The sequence below is a fragment of the Strigops habroptila genome, chromosome 8 (assembly GCF_004027225.2).
Source record: "Strigops habroptila isolate Jane chromosome 8, bStrHab1.2.pri, whole genome shotgun sequence".
NCBI lineage: Eukaryota > Metazoa > Chordata > Aves > Psittaciformes > Psittacidae > Strigops > Strigops habroptila.
The window spans coordinates 56,523,715-56,542,514 of NC_044284.2; the positions used below are offsets into that span (position 1 = coordinate 56,523,715).

General features: G+C 42.0%; 1 protein-coding gene across 2 annotated transcripts in view; it reads right to left on the reverse strand.

The window, feature by feature from the left end:
- CC2D1B (coiled-coil and C2 domain containing 1B) overlaps nt 1-18,679 on the reverse strand; it is a 35,012-nt gene extending 16,333 nt beyond the window's left edge. Inside the window, exons 1-13 of one of the 2 annotated variants that reach the window (XM_030496016.1) lie at nt 18,585-18,679; nt 17,981-18,085; nt 14,909-15,050; nt 10,385-10,500; nt 9,490-9,603; nt 8,236-8,373; nt 6,008-6,281; nt 5,399-5,523; nt 5,187-5,262; nt 3,944-4,054; nt 3,485-3,615; nt 2,877-2,949; nt 561-673 (exon numbers count right to left, since the gene is read on the reverse strand). In XM_030496016.1, the coding sequence (XP_030351876.1) occupies nt 561-673; nt 2,877-2,949; nt 3,485-3,615; nt 3,944-4,054; nt 5,187-5,262; nt 5,399-5,523; nt 6,008-6,281; nt 8,236-8,373; nt 9,490-9,603; nt 10,385-10,500; nt 14,909-15,050; nt 17,981-18,046 (1,479 nt within the window). In that variant the 5' untranslated portion in view covers nt 18,047-18,085; nt 18,585-18,679. Of the gene's footprint in view, nt 1-560; nt 674-2,876; nt 2,950-3,484; nt 3,616-3,943; nt 4,055-5,186; nt 5,263-5,398; nt 5,524-6,007; nt 6,282-8,235; nt 8,374-9,489; nt 9,604-10,384; nt 10,501-14,908; nt 15,051-17,980; nt 18,301-18,584 lie in introns of those variants that run through there. The other variant, XM_030496017.1, reaches the window with a different exon arrangement.
- Between the last annotated feature and the right edge of the window lie 121 nt (nt 18,680-18,800).

The following is an 18,800-nucleotide window of genomic DNA, read 5'->3' on the forward strand; positions in this document are numbered from 1 at the left end:
GTTCAACGAGATACTAATTCCAAAAAAAGGAGATGCACACAAAAAACCCATAATCCAGGAATTCTCTCCATTAAAAGCTACTCCAGTTGAAAGCACAATCAATCAGCAATCAAATCCAAAGAGAGAAAGAAATCAAATCAAAGTCTGAAAGCTGGTGCTGCCTGACAAAGAGCAGTAAGTGTTGGAAATCCTGGGAAAGCACAAACAGAGGAGCTACTGGGAGGCAGGATGAAAATACAGGTTTAAGTACTTTAGAACAATGTAAAGGGGTGACCAGGATCTGAAGTGTTTCCTTTGAAAATAAACCCACATATAAGACAGTTATGAAAGAGCCAAACTCCGGACTCACAGACTCTGTAGGTACTGACTAATAACATCTCCTCTCTCTCCTCCACTATAATGCAAACTGAAATTACTACTGAGATCCTGTATTCCTCAGACTTCTGGGAAATGTACTTCATCTCAGTACCCTTCCTTAACTGGAAATCCAATGGCCTCATCTCTGCATATCACAAGAGACAGCATTTTAACTTTTACACATCCTACTAAGAAATACCAACCTCCTCCTCATCATCATTCTCCTCTATGTTTGCCAGCTTGCCAGCACTTTCCAGAACAGCAGCTATCGAGCTGTCACCATCCGTTGCTGCAATACCAGGAAGAGGGGGAAATCCTGTGGAGGAAAGGAATCCAGAAGTAAAGACCTGCATGAGACCTATGTTCTGTCTTCCATATTTCTTCTTTTTGTAACACTATTTCTATCCAAGTATCTACTACCTAATTTATTTCAGAACTCAGTATAACCAGGCTGAGGCCAAGGCCACAAAGCCTTGCTAGATAAAGTCTGAGTGGTGGGCTTGAGATCAGACCTCTCACAGATATCCAGGCTTAAAGGGATGATACAGTAACAGAGCAGTTTTCTAAGTTGAGCAACTGGAACCTCACAACCTCAAGATTTTAGTAACAAGAGATGCTCCCAGAACCAGCAAAGAATTTAGTCTCCTTTGCACAAATGACAGTGGATCGTACAAGTTGTTGCTAGCTTTTTCCCCTCTCACTGCTGCCTCACCTTAGTGGTACACAGTCCAGCAGAAAATCAGTGCTATCTCATACAGTAATAAAACAACACATCACTAACATCTGGATAACACACTAAAAGCCTCTGCTGAAAATCTATGCCAATGCACATGTTGCAAAGTAAGGCAGAATCACAGTAGTTTAATGTAAAGTATATGAAAAACAATATATTTCGTAATTTTATTATCCTTTTAAGGATGGGAGGAAGGCTTGATGATGGAAAATAAACTCTCACTTCCACATTACCACTTCAGTGTCAGCTTTGAACAACAGAGACCCAGAGCAGCTACTATAATATGTCTGTTAATAAGATTTATCTTATTAATACGTAGCAAGTATTCTTGTTGCCAGTCTCATTAGAGGTGCCAAGAAATAGTAACTAAACTGCTTCTAAACCTAGAGATGGCTGCTGTGGGAACAGAACATTTAGAGGTGCATAGGCAGGCAGAACCCTGTGCTGCTGCCCCCAATTTGATCCATTACTCAGCAGCATTTCTGTGTCTAAGGAGGTCACGGCTGGTTCTTACCATCATCCAGATGCAATGAAATGCACTGCCAGTTCATTATAATCTCATTGCTGGTCACAGTGACTGCCTGATGGTTGTCTTCAACCTAAAGCACATGGCCTCTAAATGATGGCTGAAAAACATGCAGCTGATGTGTAAGGAAATCGAGGAGTTAACCATATTTTCAGAAGTGTAAATATGGAGTGCCTCGCTCTTACAGACACTGAGATTTACTGAGAAATGGATCACCTTCTAGAACAAGGGGTGCTAAACTGCTTTTCATAGAACCATACCAAACTGCTTTTCATAGAATCATAGACTACAGGCTGGAAGGGACCTCAAAGATCATCTGGTCCAACCTTCCAGCTTTTCAGGAACAGCTTCAAAGCAGGGAACCTTCACAGCAGTATGTGACCTGACAGAGCTGGCACTGCCTACTGTACTACTACTACAGTGCTTGCCACTGCCACAGTTGACAAAGACAGAAAAGCCACAAAGTCCATGTCCTTTTCCTAAAGTAAAAGCCTAGGCACCTCCTTGCAGTGCTAAGTGTATCTTTTCAGAAGAACACATCAGGCACAAGATAAAAGGAATGATGCTTCCTAGGGGAGAAACAGTACCATGCAAATCAGAGGTGGAACACTCATAGATGACCTTGCCCAACCTTCTACAGATACAGCACTGTGTGTGTTCTGAAGAAGATAAAAAAGATGCACAGTCTCAAGAAGCAGCTTCAGTTTCTGCCTATGTCAGTGTCTCAGTGTGAGCACAGGCATGATTTGCTTCATCTCTGTATACTACTTTTACTGGCCATGAGAGCTGAATTACAGATCTGACTTGTCAGGGGTTGTAAGAAGATGATTAATTAGATATAGAGCTCTGAGGTTCCTGGTGGGAATCAATAGAATGGGGTCAAAAATCTCCTTCCAGTAAACTAAAAAGCCAAAATATCCCAAATTCACTCTTTTCTCTAGGAGGGCTGGCACAAAGGACAAACAGGCAACATTTTCAGCACCTGCCCATGGTTAAACTGTTTAACTTTTCAAACAGCACCAGTTTTAAGTTCTGATACTGTCAAATAGGCAGTCAACAGCCAGGAATATTCACCAGTGTGAACATTTGGGAGCATATTAATAACCAGTTTCACAATACCATCAAACAACAAGGCCAGCCTACTCACTGAGAAATAGGAGGAGCTGTTCCACAGGATGAGGAGGCAGTATCTGCACACCTCCTTCAGAGCCCAGTAAATACACAGAAAATGGTATTAGAACATTTTATATTCACACTTACCAGGAGGAACAGGTAGCTCAGAAAAATTCACTTTTCTCCCTGCTTTATGGGCTCTTATGGCATCCTGGTATTGCTGTAATCAAAGGCACACAAAGACATAAAATAGAGTTGGCTATAAACTAGCAATCATCTGAACTTAGCTAGCATAAATATTGCAGAATACACAGTATTTTACTATAATATGTGCATTGTCTCTATTTCTTCTTCCCTCCGAATGCTTTACAGCTTTCCTGCTGGAGCTCTTTGCAAACAGAAGAACAATACACAAATTATTTCAGCCTTGAAAAAGTCTTCAGCAAGAGAACTAACCCAAATGACTTTGTTGGATGCAAGCAGAGAACTAACCCAAATGACTTTGCTGGATGCAAGCAGAGAACTAACTCAAATGACTTTGCTGGATGCAAGCAGAGAACTAACTCAAATGACTTTGCTGGATGCAAGCAGAGAACTAACTCAAATGACTTTGCTGGATGCAAGCAGAGAACTAACTCAAATGACTTTGCTGGATGCAAGCAGAGAACTAACTCAAATGACTTTGCTGGATGCAAGCAGAGAACCAACTTAAATTGCTTTGCTGGATGCAAGCATCTTGCCACACTTCCATTTACCTTGGCTATCCTCTCGTGCATCCTGCCTTTCCGGTCATCCCCACTTGCTTTAGCCTGTGCTGCTGCTGACTTGTACTTCTCAAGCCTCTGCTGCAATGCTTCCAGCACTGTTTTTGGCTGCTGCAGGGAAGCTTGAAAAAAGACAGACAAAGAAATGCCATGTGATTTGGATTTCAAAACATATGAGCTGCTTTTTTCCTCCTCTTCCTTACCTTCTGCAGAGACAAAATCATCACTGAAAAGTCTCACTATGAATACAATTCTAAAGAAAGTTTATTAACTTTTACTTCCATTACTGATCCAGAACAGAAGCAGAGATGGGATCAGCAGCAAACAATACTCAGGAGCATTAGCTAGGTTTAGTCAATCCTGCTGCAGTTCAGTGGGATAGGGCAGACCTTAAAGTGCCTTTCACTTGTGCTATTTCTATGGCTTGCAAGAGAAATCCAAAAGTCCTACCTGAAGCTTCTCGGGTGTGAGGTTCAGGTGTTTTAAGATCCTGGGAACTTCCCACTGGAGCCGGTACCTTTTGCTTGGATGCACCTTGTATATTTCCTAGGCTCTCGAGATCTGCAAAGCAAAGAAAGCAGGCAATCTCACTTGTTCCATATACAGCAAGTCAACTCATGTTACTCTGAAAACCATCAATTTGATCACATCATCTTCCTGAAAGCTTTTTGGCTTCAGAACAGTATCTGCATAGCTAGATAAGTCTAAAGTTCCCATCATTCAGAGAAAATGCTTCATAATAGGAAATCTCAAATGCTGATTTAATTTAGGTTAGGGCTGCTTGAGGAAAAAGAGGAAAAAAAAGTACAACCACTTCAAGTATTCTAAGAATTCTCTCCCAAAAATACAATTTGGTATCTTGGCAGATGGAAGGAGTGCACAAGATTGCTAACTGACTAAAATATCCTAGTAACAAAAGATGTGCTGAAAAAGGAAAGCAAGTAACAGCATCCATTCAGACACCCAAGTTTCTGTCATTGTGTAACAGTGGTTACTTCAGAAAACTATAGAACTATCCACTGCAAAGATCTCGCACTTTTTAATGCAAGACTGTGTCATGAGTGAATTTTCCCTCTAATGCCACTTGATGATCAGTTTATAACTTAAGGATTGAATGATTTCACGAAATAATATGTCACTTAATTTCTTAGAATAATTTACTAAAGTAAATGCTTTAAAACACTAAGTTCAACTGACCAAATATTAAATGTTGGTGTCAATACTAGACCTAGTTTAAAAAACCCTCTCCTAAAAAGATAGAAATATCTTTAAAATTGGTAACTTACTTTAAAAATTAGACTTTGCTGAACTGCAATCTATTCGTTAATCTCTTAATCTGAACATTATGAACTTCAGTTGATACCCCATAACGCCATTAAGTATCACAGTAAACTTTAATGATGTGCCATTACTCTTCTTTCCCTTTCACTTTCAAGCACTATCTATTATATAAAGCTCTAAACCCAGGAATATTAGACATCACTACCTACCTGAACTTGTAATTCAGAGAGAGTAACTTCAATATAAATAACAACTCATTTTCCTTCTTTGGTTTTGATTAGAATTTGAATATGCAGTAAACCTCAGACCTAAGTGATCTTCAATTCTTCTTACAGTTTTGCAATCAAATACAGAATCATTCCATTACAACACAGAGAGACTTCTAAAAGGGTTTCTGTAAGTCTAGCCTTACCCTGAGGAGATGGAGGCATATTCTTAAGGTCTATTGGCTGCCCACTATCCAAAGCTTCCAAGACCACATTAAATTTCTAATGCAGAAAAAACAAAACAGAGGCTTTATTCTATGTCCAAGTCTTGCTAGCTGCCACAATAAATATCTGACACTCAATGCATGTTGGTAGAGCACAGGGTATGTTTAGCATTCACAATTTCTTGTGTGCATACCTTGCCTGCCTTCATGTATTCCTTTGCTTTCTCCAGGTCCCCTTGCTGCTTGGCTTTCAGAGCAGCTAATTTATACTCCTTCTGCCTCATAAGTAGTATTGCTCGTGTGCTGCTCTTCTGGAGATCTGTAAGAATGAAACAGAGCATGTGAGACTTACACAGAGCCTGCAAAATGTGCCTCCATTGCTATGGCCATCTATTCAAACCTGCATTTGTCCTCCTTTGCTTTGAACCACACAGCCATCTTACATAAGTCCTTTTTCCACCAGCCTCCAGAAGTCCTACCAGACACCATAATCCCACTTTTCCCAATTGAAAAGAAGTCTTCTAGTCAGTATCTCAAAACTCTTTAAAGCTTGGAATTCCACATGTGACAATACTGAAGGAGAAACTGAGGCACAGGAAAAGTTAAGTGAAAGACAGTGATACAGTGCATATAAAAGCTCTAGAATAATAACTCATTCCACTGCTAGAAATTCAGTGTTCCACTGACAACTCCATCTGAAACATCCAGCGGGGAAGTTCCAACATAGTGCTTTGCTACAAACATCAAGAAAGATGTAGCATTAAAATAGTGTTGCAACTGCTTATCCCCTCAGATCAGGGTACCTGTTTCCGCAGTAGGACTAGAAGTATCATGACCCTGTAGACACTCTGATTCCACATGTTGCACTGCCTCATGAGGGGTCTTCTGCTCATCCTCTGCAGCAGACTCAGCTTTATTCTCTGGTAGGTCACTGACTGAATCTCCTGCATTCTCTAGCTCCGCTCCCGTAGCTTGGGATAAGTGAGAAGAACTCTTTCCTGTTGCAACAGGAGGTGGCATTTCTTCCTCATTGATTTTTTTGCCTTTCTTTACTGCAGCCAGCATGGTTTCTAGTGTCTGGCAGAGATGGAACAGCAAAGTCAATAGGCATTTTTATCAAACATGTTACTAGCATAAAATCATTAAAACACAAATTTGTTCCCTGGCACCTGATGAGATCTATTACACACACCACTACAGGCTGCTGCCCTTTAGCTCTCTATTTCCCTGCAAGGCCAACTTCAGCACTAATGAAAGCTGTCCAATTAACACAATGCAAAGGACTTGTTACCGAAACTGCATAATTGCAAGTACCTCAATACCCAGAATTATTGGATAACTGATGTGGCCCACTCAGCTTTGTCACAGAGAGTCACCAAGGAAGCCATTTATACTAACTGCAGATGGATTTTGTGTCTTCAAAATAAAATACACTACTCTGAAATGCCACTGCCTATGTGGATTCAGGGAAGGAAGGAGCCTGCATACCTGCCTAATGCAATGAGAAAAGCCATTAAATACTAACAAAGGAAATGGAGCTTCAGCTGGTGACCTATGGCAAGCAGCTCTCACCATATGTAACATGGGTTAACTGCTGCTCATTTTTTCAAACCCCTTCCTCCAGCACAAACATAACCTTCCTCAGTATGTTGTTGTTATGTTTTCTTTTAAATTTAAGGTTCAGATGAAGACCATCCTGCACTTTAAGCCAAAACAAAAGTTTTACTTCTTTCATCTTCCACAGACACCAAAATAGAAGCACAGAAAGACAACAAAATAATCTCATCAGTGCCAGAATTGCTGCTATTTTTGGCTAGCCATGACATTGTTTGACCTATTAAGCAGAGATACAGGGAGTGACAGCACGCAAGATAGGGGTTCAGACCAGTACAGCAACCCACACACAGGCCTCTCTCCTCCACATGTGGGAGGACAGACTGATGGGAAATGGAATTAAACACTGAGATTAAACTTCACAGATGCAAGAACTAAGGACACCTTTTGTTGGCATGTCATTTTGCTAATTAAGGAACCGTGTGTTGTGAAGTGACATCTACTCTATTACCCTTAGTTACACTGCTTAGACACAGAGCAACTCCCTACCTTGAAAAATAAAGGAAGTGGCAAACAGTGCACTAAGCTTCGTTGTTGGATGAAATAAGCTGCTTTGCCCATCTTGCTCTCTGAAAGGTCAGGCAGTTTCACGCACATTCCTTTCAGAGCTAGCAGGTAGAGGATACATATAGACATCTTCTTTCTTGTGCATTTCCTCCCCTGGGTTTGACTTCAGTTGTTCCCTTTGTACCCTGGTAGCTAGTGAGACATTACATTCTTCCCTCAGTGGACAGTGCTGAGCTATAAAGCTTTGCTCAACAAGACAGAGCTGGCTGCTGTGTGAGGTGATGTAGGGGACCAGATGAAAGCAAAGAGGGTAATAAAGGCACTCTGCACAGCAGTAATCACCAAGCACTACCAACTAACTGCAAGCACGCCACCTGGCTGAGAAGATGCAATGCTGAAGAGAACAATCCTTGCTTCAATTTTTAATTGCCTTAGTGAAAAATCCTGTTCTATTCATTTTGAAGCACAGCCAATGCACTCAGGGAAACATTTCACCTTCCTTTGTCTCACAGAACTGAGTGGAAGGTTAGTATTAAGGTGTTTGTGTTAGGAATGCTCCTAAACTTTGCTTTAAAGTAACACTGAACAGCCATCACAGGTCAAATTCAGATCTAGATGTGTGGGTTTAACATCAGCATTTACCACAAACCTTGCCTCCAGCTACCACTAGCCCCATTCAACAGAAACAAAGCTGAGGTACAGAAGGCATCTGAAGTCACACTTTATCTGTGTATTTGTTATATCAGATTGGTAGTAAGTAACAAGAAATGTTTTTAAAGTAACTCAAGGCAGCATATCAGAATTTCTCTCCCCCTTCAACACATTCACACATCTGGAAAGACTCTGAACTACACTTGAGAGAACAGAGTTTGCCCCCCCCTCATTCACACACCTGATGAACCCAACTCACCTTAAGGCCTCTTTCGTATCGGCGTATTTTGGCACTCTCACCCGACTCCTTTGCGTTAGCAATTGCTGTCCTATAGTTAGCAAGTCTCTTCTCTATTGTCTCTTGCAGCTCACTGGTAACAGCAGGAAGTGAGGTGGTCTCAGAAAAAATAATAAAACAAATCAAGAAAACTTATTTCATCCAACTATATGAGTTTTCCCACAGCACTGCAAAAACAAACACTCCTCTTCTACGCACACTCCCGTTAACCAAGAGCACAAGGACAGAACAGTCTCTCAAACAGAGGAGCACTTGTACTACACTAACGGCTCCTGGATCCACCTCTGGGCTTTCTCTCAAAGGCCTAATAGAGAAGAATGGGTGGAGACATTTAGAAAACTCACAGTCACAGGGTAATTGGAGCCATGTGGTTAGGGAGTAGGTGAGGAGAACAGTGAAGTCTCTCAAAAACCACACAACAGAGGGTGTGAAGAACTATTCTGGCACAAATCTTGACTTTTTCTTTTCTTATTTTTAAAACACGCTACTTTACTCCCATTTCTGGGCTTCTTCAACCTGGTTTTACTACAAGAGAGCTCTTTTTCCTCCTCCTACAGCCTGGAGTTAGTTCAGTGACAAAAGCAGCCTAAGCAAAGTTATGAGTAGCTACTCACAAACACTTCACAGCTACAGGGCCTTTTCAGATGGCTACTGATGCAATTATTGCCATTATCTCTATAGAAACACTCTCAGACCCATTTATTAATAGGCCTAACACACAAGGGCACTGGAATCTGTACCATAAACAGAAACATGGCAGTAACTGAATAAAGGATTTGACTGCATGAGGATTGATGAACTAAGCAGAGAAAGCTCATCCTACTGAGAAAAATTCCACAAAGATGCCAAAGATGCTGAGTTCTAACAAGTCTCACAGTTTTGGTATGCTGCTCAACACTTTAAGGGGGAAGACAGGAACTCTGCAAGCCTGAGCTGCAGTCTGCATACTTATATGTATGAGGGACAAGACATGCTTGATTCCAACCATTTATCTCCTCAATTCTACGCTAACATTAAAAAATATCCTCTGAACAAAGCAAAAGATTCACCTGTATCAATACAGCATTGGTTTCCACAGAGAAGACACCAATAGCATAGTTTCTCCTTCCTTGGAGAGCAAGAAGACCCCTCTAGATCCTTGTTTATGATCCTTGCATAAGCTGCATGACAGCAGTGATTCAGCAAAACTGTCAGGAACATGAAGCTCTTTCCTACCTGTGGCTGCAGTTCTGGTTCCTCATTTTTTGGTTCAGCAGTGGATGGCTCCATTGCTATTGTTTCATCCTCACAGCTTCCTGCCTCACCTTCCAGAACTTCCTGCAATTCTGCCTAAAGTAAAAGACCACAAAAGGCTTTTCCTCATATTTTTCTATTTCCTCAAAAGACAGAATAAGATCGAGTCTCAAGCCCCAAAATCTCTGGATGGACTTTGAACCCAAACAGTGACTCTAAACATCTTACATTCCAGTCTTTTTATTTTATTCTATTTTTAAATGAAACTGGTCCCACTTGTATGCACAACAGGAAGCCAGATACCACTTAAAAGCTCCAGGATCACCACACTAACTTGCACTTAGAGATCTGAAGCTGCAGATGTTCAGAGAATTACTTTTACAAAGATCATTCAAACCCAAATTTGAAATCTCCAAAAAGCATCTATTAACAACAACAGCCAAACCCACTGCTTACCACTCCTTCCCTAAACCCTGCCAACTTAGCTCACTCACTGGAATGACAAAGACTTTCCTGGGAGATGTTCTCTCAGGTCAAGCACTAGTCGAAGCAATAGCTAAATGGTGACAGACATCACTTTAAGGAGAATGTCCCTGGTGGTATTCCATGAGCTCACATGGAATGGGATTCCTGCTGTTCCCCCAGTTCTTTAGGACCCTCTCGCATATGAATGTTAGTTAGGAAACTCTTACTTTTGTGCACAGAGGGCTAGATCCTGCAAAGCTCTAGATCTAGGGAAACACTTTTACAGTATTTTAACTTCTCCCCACAAAGTTAACAGACTCTTTTGCTAAATGTAGTTCCATTAAAAATCAAAACAAAGCCCCAAACACAACAAAGACATACTAAAACTTCTTGCTAACAAAGTTCTGCATACCAACAGGTCTGTATCTTTCTCTAAGTCATCATCATCTGCTTCTTCTTCCTCATCTTCATTCAGCTCCTTCATACACTCTGCAGCCATCTTTTCAATATGATCCATGGGCAGAGGAGCTGTAAAAAGAAACCACAAGGAGCCATAAAGCCTAAGTAACAGTTATGTGGTCACTGATATAAATTTTAACAGTCACTGATATAAATTTTAAAGGAGTTGCTACCAGCTGAAGGAGAGCAGTGACTTCTCTTGCTTTCCCTTTATTAGACAGTCTCATAGTTAAATGAGAGTATACTCATGGATAAAGGGCAAAGACTGGGAAGTGAACATCCAGGACAAAAGTAATACCAGTGTTTCTGAGAGTGACAGTCAAGGCAGGCAGTAAAACAAGGAAAATAACTGCATCCAACAACCTAGCTCAGAAACTAGGTGTCAGGGAGAAATAATGTCTGTTTACTAATACAAGGAGCCTGACTGACACAACCATAAGCACACTGTGATAGACTAGTTGGTATGGTGGGACACAACAGTGCTCAGAAAGCGCAGCCACAAGAGAGAAAGGTACTGTGGTAGGTCTGCACAGTACTGACAGGTAAGACTGTGCAAGACAGACAAGCAGGACAGGATGAAACAACTGCTTCAGGGAAAAATTACTAGATTTCACCTCAAGCTCCTTGGCCGATTAAAATACAGATAAATACTTCTATGTTATTATTTACAAAACAAAACTAGTAAAAAGCTTTGTCATTATGGAAGTCTTCAATTTTCCAAGGAAAAATTGGAGAATACTACTATTCTTGGGTGTTACATCAAAACTGTACTCCTCAGTTAAGATAAAAATCAATGGTGGCACAAGAGAAAACAAATATAAACTGTTGATAAATAGATCTGATTAGAACTTTCTATGCATGAAAGGGAATTACTGGGGCAGCCTCTGTCCCCAGTAGGAATAAACATTTGATCTAGTTTTAAGCTGATGCTAGATACTTATGAAAGGGATTTATGACATGATGGTCCATATTAGCAAGGCCTGGACTCAGCATCCCCGTTGGGTCTTTCTGTTCTGTGTCCTCTGTCTCCTGTCACTTTACCCAAAAAAATGTAATTCACTCTTGGTGTAGCCCCTGACTGAGAGAGTAACTTCTGACTCCACATGGAAGAGAACTGGTCCACAGCCATCCACCCCTAAGTGCCAAGAAGCCATTTCTTTTTCCCAGTTCTGCCCCTTTTCTTCTCTCCCTCATGTTGAACCAATTTGAGCTAAAAGTACTTTAGTTCCCAAAGATCTGCAGTTATGGCTATAACTGAGTTAGCCCAAAAGTCAAATGCATGAGATGCGAACACTGGCATTAACCATCCCAGCACACCTGCCAGTAAAACTCCTGTTCACATTTTCTTTCAAAGCCCCAAATATGTTATTGTATGTATTACAACAGCACATACAGCCATAAATCAGAACAAAATTCAAAGCATTTAGCATAAATGGTGCTGAGCTCAAAGAGTTCTAATCAAACTAAATCACTAGAGTTTTGTACAAGGTCTGCATTATGCTTGAGACTCCAACAGTTGATCCATTTTCTCAGTCTACAGCCTTAAACCCAAGAATGTCTCTCTCTCCCCGTTTCATGTTAAACTAGATATGTATCCTTTGAATCTGATGAGGCACATTAACATCAATTTTAGAGACATACTGAACAACAGAAGCCTTAAGCCAAACTCCTGGTTGTTACAGCTGTTAACATGACAAGCAAGGAGGCACAGTGAACCGTCCATATGTTTGAAGACAGCAAGAAAGGCAGACAAGGAGATCTTTTTACCTTGAAAAACTACTTGTTTTATACATCAAACACCACTGCAAAGTCACGCTTGGCATACAAAAATAGAACACTCCAAATCAAGGCATCATACTTGTCCTGAGCCTAAAAGCAGCAGCAGAGCACTGCGCAGAGAACTGCTAAGCAAATCAGAGAAAGTGCTGTTTCTTCTGCCTCTCTAGCTGCACTTCATTTTCTGCATTGCTGTCTCATGCCGATGAGATATTCCCTTTTCCCAATCTTTCTTGGCTACTCTGTCTTGCAATTTCTCTTCTAAGGTCTGGTCTTCACGCTGAAAACTCCACTTAACTCCTCCTTGCAGAGTTCTCTACTTCATGCCGTGGCAACCACATCTTCCTTAACTATCAACTTCCTCCACAAACTCTCAAGGGTGAAGTTATTTGCATACAAATCCCAACCATCCATGTAAATGCCTCTGATACTTCCTGATGCAGACACATGACTGTGACTCACCAGCCTCATTAAATGTTGCATAAAATATACATCTTCAGGACAGAGCTTTACAGTCAATTTAAATGCATCTTAAAATGGATCCCATCTGTCTGCTGCATTTGCTGAATCAGCTGAAAATGAACCCAGGTACAAAGCTGGGTTTGTTCACATAATCTAATTCACCATATCAGTGCTTCAGTACCTGTATCAAACATGTTACTCATGTATTTGACCTTTAGCAAAACTCCCAACTAGGACAGTAGGCCATATCCAAAGGCAACTGGCTGTACTGGAAGGCTCAGAGTGTTCCTTACATGAAGCCCCGCTACAGGCAAAAAAGCCAAGCAAGCCTTCTCAGAGGCTCTAATCCAGTACAGCAAGTTGAGGCTACAATTTCAAACATCCAAGTGGCTGACGAGCTGGCATTTACCAGTCACAGACAGCAGAGATCTCTGTACTTAAGATGCTGCAACAGTCCAGCTTTTGCTGCCTGCATCTTCAAGGTAGAGGGAGAGATCACCTCCTCCCCTTCAGAGCTCTAGAATGCAAATCCAGGAGTGAATTATTGCAAATTGTACTCAGCCACGAACTGAGCACTTGTATGTATTGTACTGGGTCCCTTTTTTATGTCCTTCTCCAGACAGGGTCAGTTTCTCCCCTGTCCTTATTGTACCCTCCTCCTTTCCAGGTGCCCCCACCATGCACCATGCCTCCATCACTACACTGTACTAGGTCTCATGAGTCTTCCAGTTGTTCATCTTCCACGAGCTTCTAATCTACACACTCCCAATTCTAACAGGAAAGCAGAACAGCTGTAAAGGATTTTGGTAAAATGCTCAGTTTTATGAGCCATAACACCTTTAAAAGGCATACTAAATGTTAGTTTTATACTGTCTGAAGTTTCATTTCCCTCTTATGAATAAAGAGACTGAAAAAACACATTAGGTGACACGAGCAGGGCAGGAAGGAAGTCAGCATTTGAAAAGCTGACAGTTCAACGGACACAGATCCATCCTCAAAACACTTTCCTGCATGTTCTAACGATGAGTAACCTGCATCCAACAGCAGAAGTTCTGCTATTGTGCTTCTCAGCACAGTTATGTTTATTAGATTTATGGGTTTACTACAATCTTGAAATCTGGAGAGTAGAAATGATTTAAAATCTAGTTTTAGATACAAACACCTCCTCTGCCTCTCATCAGTTACAGTGTTTGGACAACCACTTTTTCTAAATATTTCAAAATTCTTCATTTCCCTGCTGCTCTGTGTGAAGTCCCTTCAAATATTACAGGCAAATTACTGCAGAGCTGCAAGCAAGGCTGTAGTTGCACCAACCCTTCTCTCCAGCATCTGCTCACACACCTGTAGCAAGGGTAGGTCCCACTCTCCTTGTCCCATCTCAGTCACTTGCTGTCGCCCCTCCCTTGCAGCCACTGCAGCATTCAAATAAGCAGGTAGCAAACCAGATCAAGGAACTGATTCAGCTGAAAACCCAGCACAACAAGGGAAATGTGTTTTTATAGATCAGTTTCCTGAAGCAGCTCAGCCTGCAGTTCTGTAAACACATACAGCAGCTTAGAGGCAGAGCATGTGCACTAGGGACTGCCCCTTGCAGCAGCAGCCTTCATTTACAGCAGCTTATAGCAATCCTGTAAATCACTGCAGAGCTGCATGCAAACACCATCAGACAAAATTAACAGATGCTTAAAATATCAAGATTAGAAAGGATCCAGTCCAAGAAACACTCTAACCTCCTGAATAACACAAGCTATAGGATTCTCCCAGTAATTCCATCAGTTTCAGGACTTCCCTCTTAGAAAGGTATTCAATGTTGGTTACAGACTCCAAGTAACTAAATATATAAGTTCATTCAGTTAAATTCAGTCTTTAAAAAAAACCAAACATAACAACCCAACAACAATCCACCCTCCACAAGAAACACAATTTCTGTTTTTAATTCATCTAGCACCTACTACACCTTTTTATGACTTCATATGCTAAACAAGCATGTCTTTAGTCATTGAACTGGCTAGCCATCAGGCATCCTTATCCTGTGGCTACAAGAGCACAGACAAATATAGCCTGTGCCCTTCTTGTGGAGTAACAACTTAAACCTTTCAAAGTAAAGGAAAGAGTAACTGCAATTTCAGCTTCTAACAGGGATGAAATAACATTTTAGATAAACCAGTGATTTGTAAGTAAGTGGCTTAATAATTTTATTCTGGTTGTCAATAAATAAAATCCAGATACTATAACTTACTTTTCACTTTTGGTTTTGACCTCCCTTCTTTCACTTTCACTCCTGTGATAGCAGCAAGCTCTGCTTCGAGGTCCCCATCATCCCCACCATCCTCTGCAGCCAGCAGCATCTCTTCTGGATTGAAATCTACAAAGAGCCCCAGCTGGAGCCAACAGAAAATGAAATACTGCAGTTAGAACAGGGATGACGCTCAAAACCATGACAGTGCACAGATTATTGAAACACTGTCATGCATTCTGGATTCTGCTCTTTGGGGTTTTTTAAGGCCCACTCTCAGACCACTTCTATTACCAAAGCAATGCACACCAGGCATCAATCACTAACTGACATAAGGCACATAAATCTTAATAAGCCACAAACAGTCCCTCTAAAACTCTACACAATCAATGATTTCTTAAAACCAAGCCTATCTAAGAGTCTGACACAATAAGGTAAAATAAAGTGATGTCTGTTATACTGAGCCTCACGAAGCAGATATCATCAGGGAAGTTCAGGCCAGTTCCTGTTAACAGCTAAGCTAAAAAGTATGCAATTACCATTCCTTATCTCTTGGAAGAAGCTATATTCACACATACAGAACTGCTCTGTACTTCTCCTTACCTCAGTCTGTAAATCACAAACACATGGAACACGCATGCACATGCACAGCCTTACACACCCAGCAATGCCAATGCTACACCGCAGAAAACAATCAACTGTCTGGCACAGATCATCAGCTAAGCAATATCTCAGGTAATATTATTAATAACAGTAATCAGAACTTGACGAAGTAGAGGGATTATCACTCAACTGTTGTAAAATACACCAAGGACATAAGTATAAGAGAAATCTCTAAGGTGTCAGTCTAAAAGCTATTCTTTTAAGATACCTTTTTATCACTATTTTTATATTGCTGGTGAAGACAATAACTGCCCCAGAAATACCAAGATCTTTATTCACAGTATGCTAACATGAATTAACTGAATTAGATTCATCCTAAGAGGTAGTCAAGAGTAGCTTTCTTCTTTAAAAGCACAAGCCCCCCTTGGCTTATTGATCTCCACATGGCCAAGTAGGCAGCAGTTCAGCTTCTCTCCAGCCAAGGAATAAACCTCTACTGTCATTATTACAAGGGTTAAAAATCTCCTCCTGCCTCTGAGGATGTGCAGTGCTGCCAGAAGCTGAAGCTGCCTGTCAGTTTATAAACTTGTGTAAGTAATAACAACCTTCTTCTTTAACCTGGTAGGAATCGAGGCATTGGTGGCTACTGCCTTGAAGTATTTTATGACTCTCTTTGAACCCTTCAATAATCCCAAAGAAGAGTGTGAAACACAACTGAGAAACATGGATTCCAAGGACCTGGGACAGTATTCAAAATCAGCAGCTATTTGCTAGCTCTGATCCTGCCCCTGACATTCTGTAAGGCACTGGGCAGATCGGTTAGCCACCCTCTGCCTTATCCATCTCCCTTCTGTAAAACAAAACTAATACATTTGCAGTCTTGGATAGAATGGAAAGAAGATAAGGATATGATTTAGTTAGGAATTATTTATAATGGAGATCTAAAGATTCAAGTGCTCTGGAACGTGCACACACCTTTTACCAGTGTGAAAATGGATCAGGAGTACACCTGATCCATTCTTCATTACACCACGAGTGTAGAAAGTGAAACAAGTGTAGTAATGAATTCAGTCAAGAACAGAATCCAGCAGCTCAAGCTCTAAGTCTCACAATCTGTTCAGTAAGGAGCATTTCCAATGAAATTAATAGTATTAAACAAATGTTTAACAAAATAGAAAAAAAAGAGGTTCTAAAACACATGGGTTTCATACACTAAATAGCAGAAAACCAGTTTAAATCAAGTTAATTTGCAAGTGAACAAGCTATTAGTGTATCTGTGTTAAGAAACAACCCTCCATGCCGTCAGACAGGCTGAATAACTAACTGCATTGAATTAGTAATTAATAAAATATGTTAATCAGATGCTTTATTTACTCTCTTTTAGAGTGTGGTTCCTTTTTTTGGAAGGGGGAGATACATTTTCACCTTTACCTGCTCCCTTGCTCAAACAGACTAAATTCTATACTACCTCCCCAACTCAGAAATGCAAACTTCCATACTAGAGCAGTGGCAATGTTACGGATCTCTAACTAAACCATTCTGCTTCCAGTAGGAGAAAACTGGTTCCTAAGAAATCCCCAAAAGAGAACATCATAGCTATCTTATTCCAATGTCTCTAATATCCTATTCCAATGTCTTTTCATATTTCCTTACACTTTTATCAGTTACTCCTCTTATGTTACTTGCCTTTATTCTATCTTCAAAAGTTTCTGAAGCTCCACTCTGGTTCTAATACATTTTTTACCTCTAAGTGTACTCTGTTTTCTTCCACTATTCCACCCAGAATTTGCCTTGGCTGTATTTCTGATTTTGACACTTGCCTGACTTCCCACACTGGCCAACCATGAATAAATCATGTTTCCCTCCTCAAGGCTTCTTTACCTCAAAGGTAAAGACTACGAAAAAATCCCAACACATGGACACATCTAAGCTCACTTTTAGTGTGACACAGGCTTATCAGTCTACCTGTTCCAAGAAAACATTACTATGTACTAGGAAATCAACTGTTTCTGGTGTAGCACCTTAATGTTCTCTCATATGTGCCCCTGAATTTGTTATCTGGTATTTTTTGTCTTTTTATTTCTATTTTCTTAGAGGTACAAGACAAGCCTCCATAGAGTTATTGAAGTTATTATTAAACCTGAGTATACCTGGGCTAATAAACTACTGTAAGCATGAGTCATGAGGTCTCCTGCAAAGATTACAGCATTACAACATAGTGGCTTCCCGCAAGACCTCCACTGTTGCATTATCAAGTATTTACTTTGAGAAGAATGTGCTGAAGGAGAAAGCATGAAAACAGCCACACAGTTTAATTTTTGCCATGGTCCTGCAGGATCTTATTAACACATGGGAGATTCCAGCAGGAAAACAGCAGCAGAAGGTCTGAGTGAGACTGCCCTGAAGAGCTGTGGGAGTAGGTTTCCCTCCCTGCTTTGCAACCACATCTCCCTGGCTCTTTACCTTCCTTACCTGCTTTGCAACTGCAGCTCCCTGGCCCTTTGCCTGAGGGCCTTTTTTAGGTCTTCTGCCAAGCATGTTGGTTCATTAATTTCGGAGGATTGTGTCTCTAAGGGACTGAGAGCACATGAAATTGAACGTCAGGATCCTCGCCTGTCTCAACGCACCGCAAACCGGACGAAGGCAGGAGGCACAGAGCAGGCTGAGCACAACCCTCCAGCACCCCCAAACACCGGGTAACACCAGGAGAGGCGGGAGAGGGGACCACATACCACGGAGCACACTCCCCAGGGCCCAGGCCCGTCAGTGCCGCCCTCCCCACACCCGCACCCCTCCCTCCGCTTAAGGCGGCTCACACCCGGCGCGGCGCGGCCCTGGCGGCGGGCACCGCTCGTACCCGCGGGCAGGGCAGCGAGACCCCCCCGTCCCCACCGGACCCAGCGCCCCGTGAGGGCGGAGCAGGCCCGGCCCGCCCCGTACCCCTGCGGAGCCCTCCCCGCCCCGGCGCAGGGAGGAGCCGGCGGAGGCGATAGGCTGAGAGCGGGGTAAATAACCGCCGCCTGCCGCCGAGGGGCACCGCGACGGGTCAGCCCGGAGCGGGCAGGGCCCGGCTCACCTCGGCCTCCCGCCGCCCGCCCGAAAGCGACTGCTGAAGCAGCTCCCGCCCGGCACGGAGACGCCTCGGCCGCGGCTCCAGGGCGGCAGCGCGCCTGCGCGGAGAGGCGGGGCCGGCGGAGAGGCGGGACCCTCGGGAGCCGCACGGAGGGGGCTGGGAAGCGGGTTGCAACAGGGAGGTGTTAACTGAGGTAAGTATTGTGAGGAATTCCTCTTA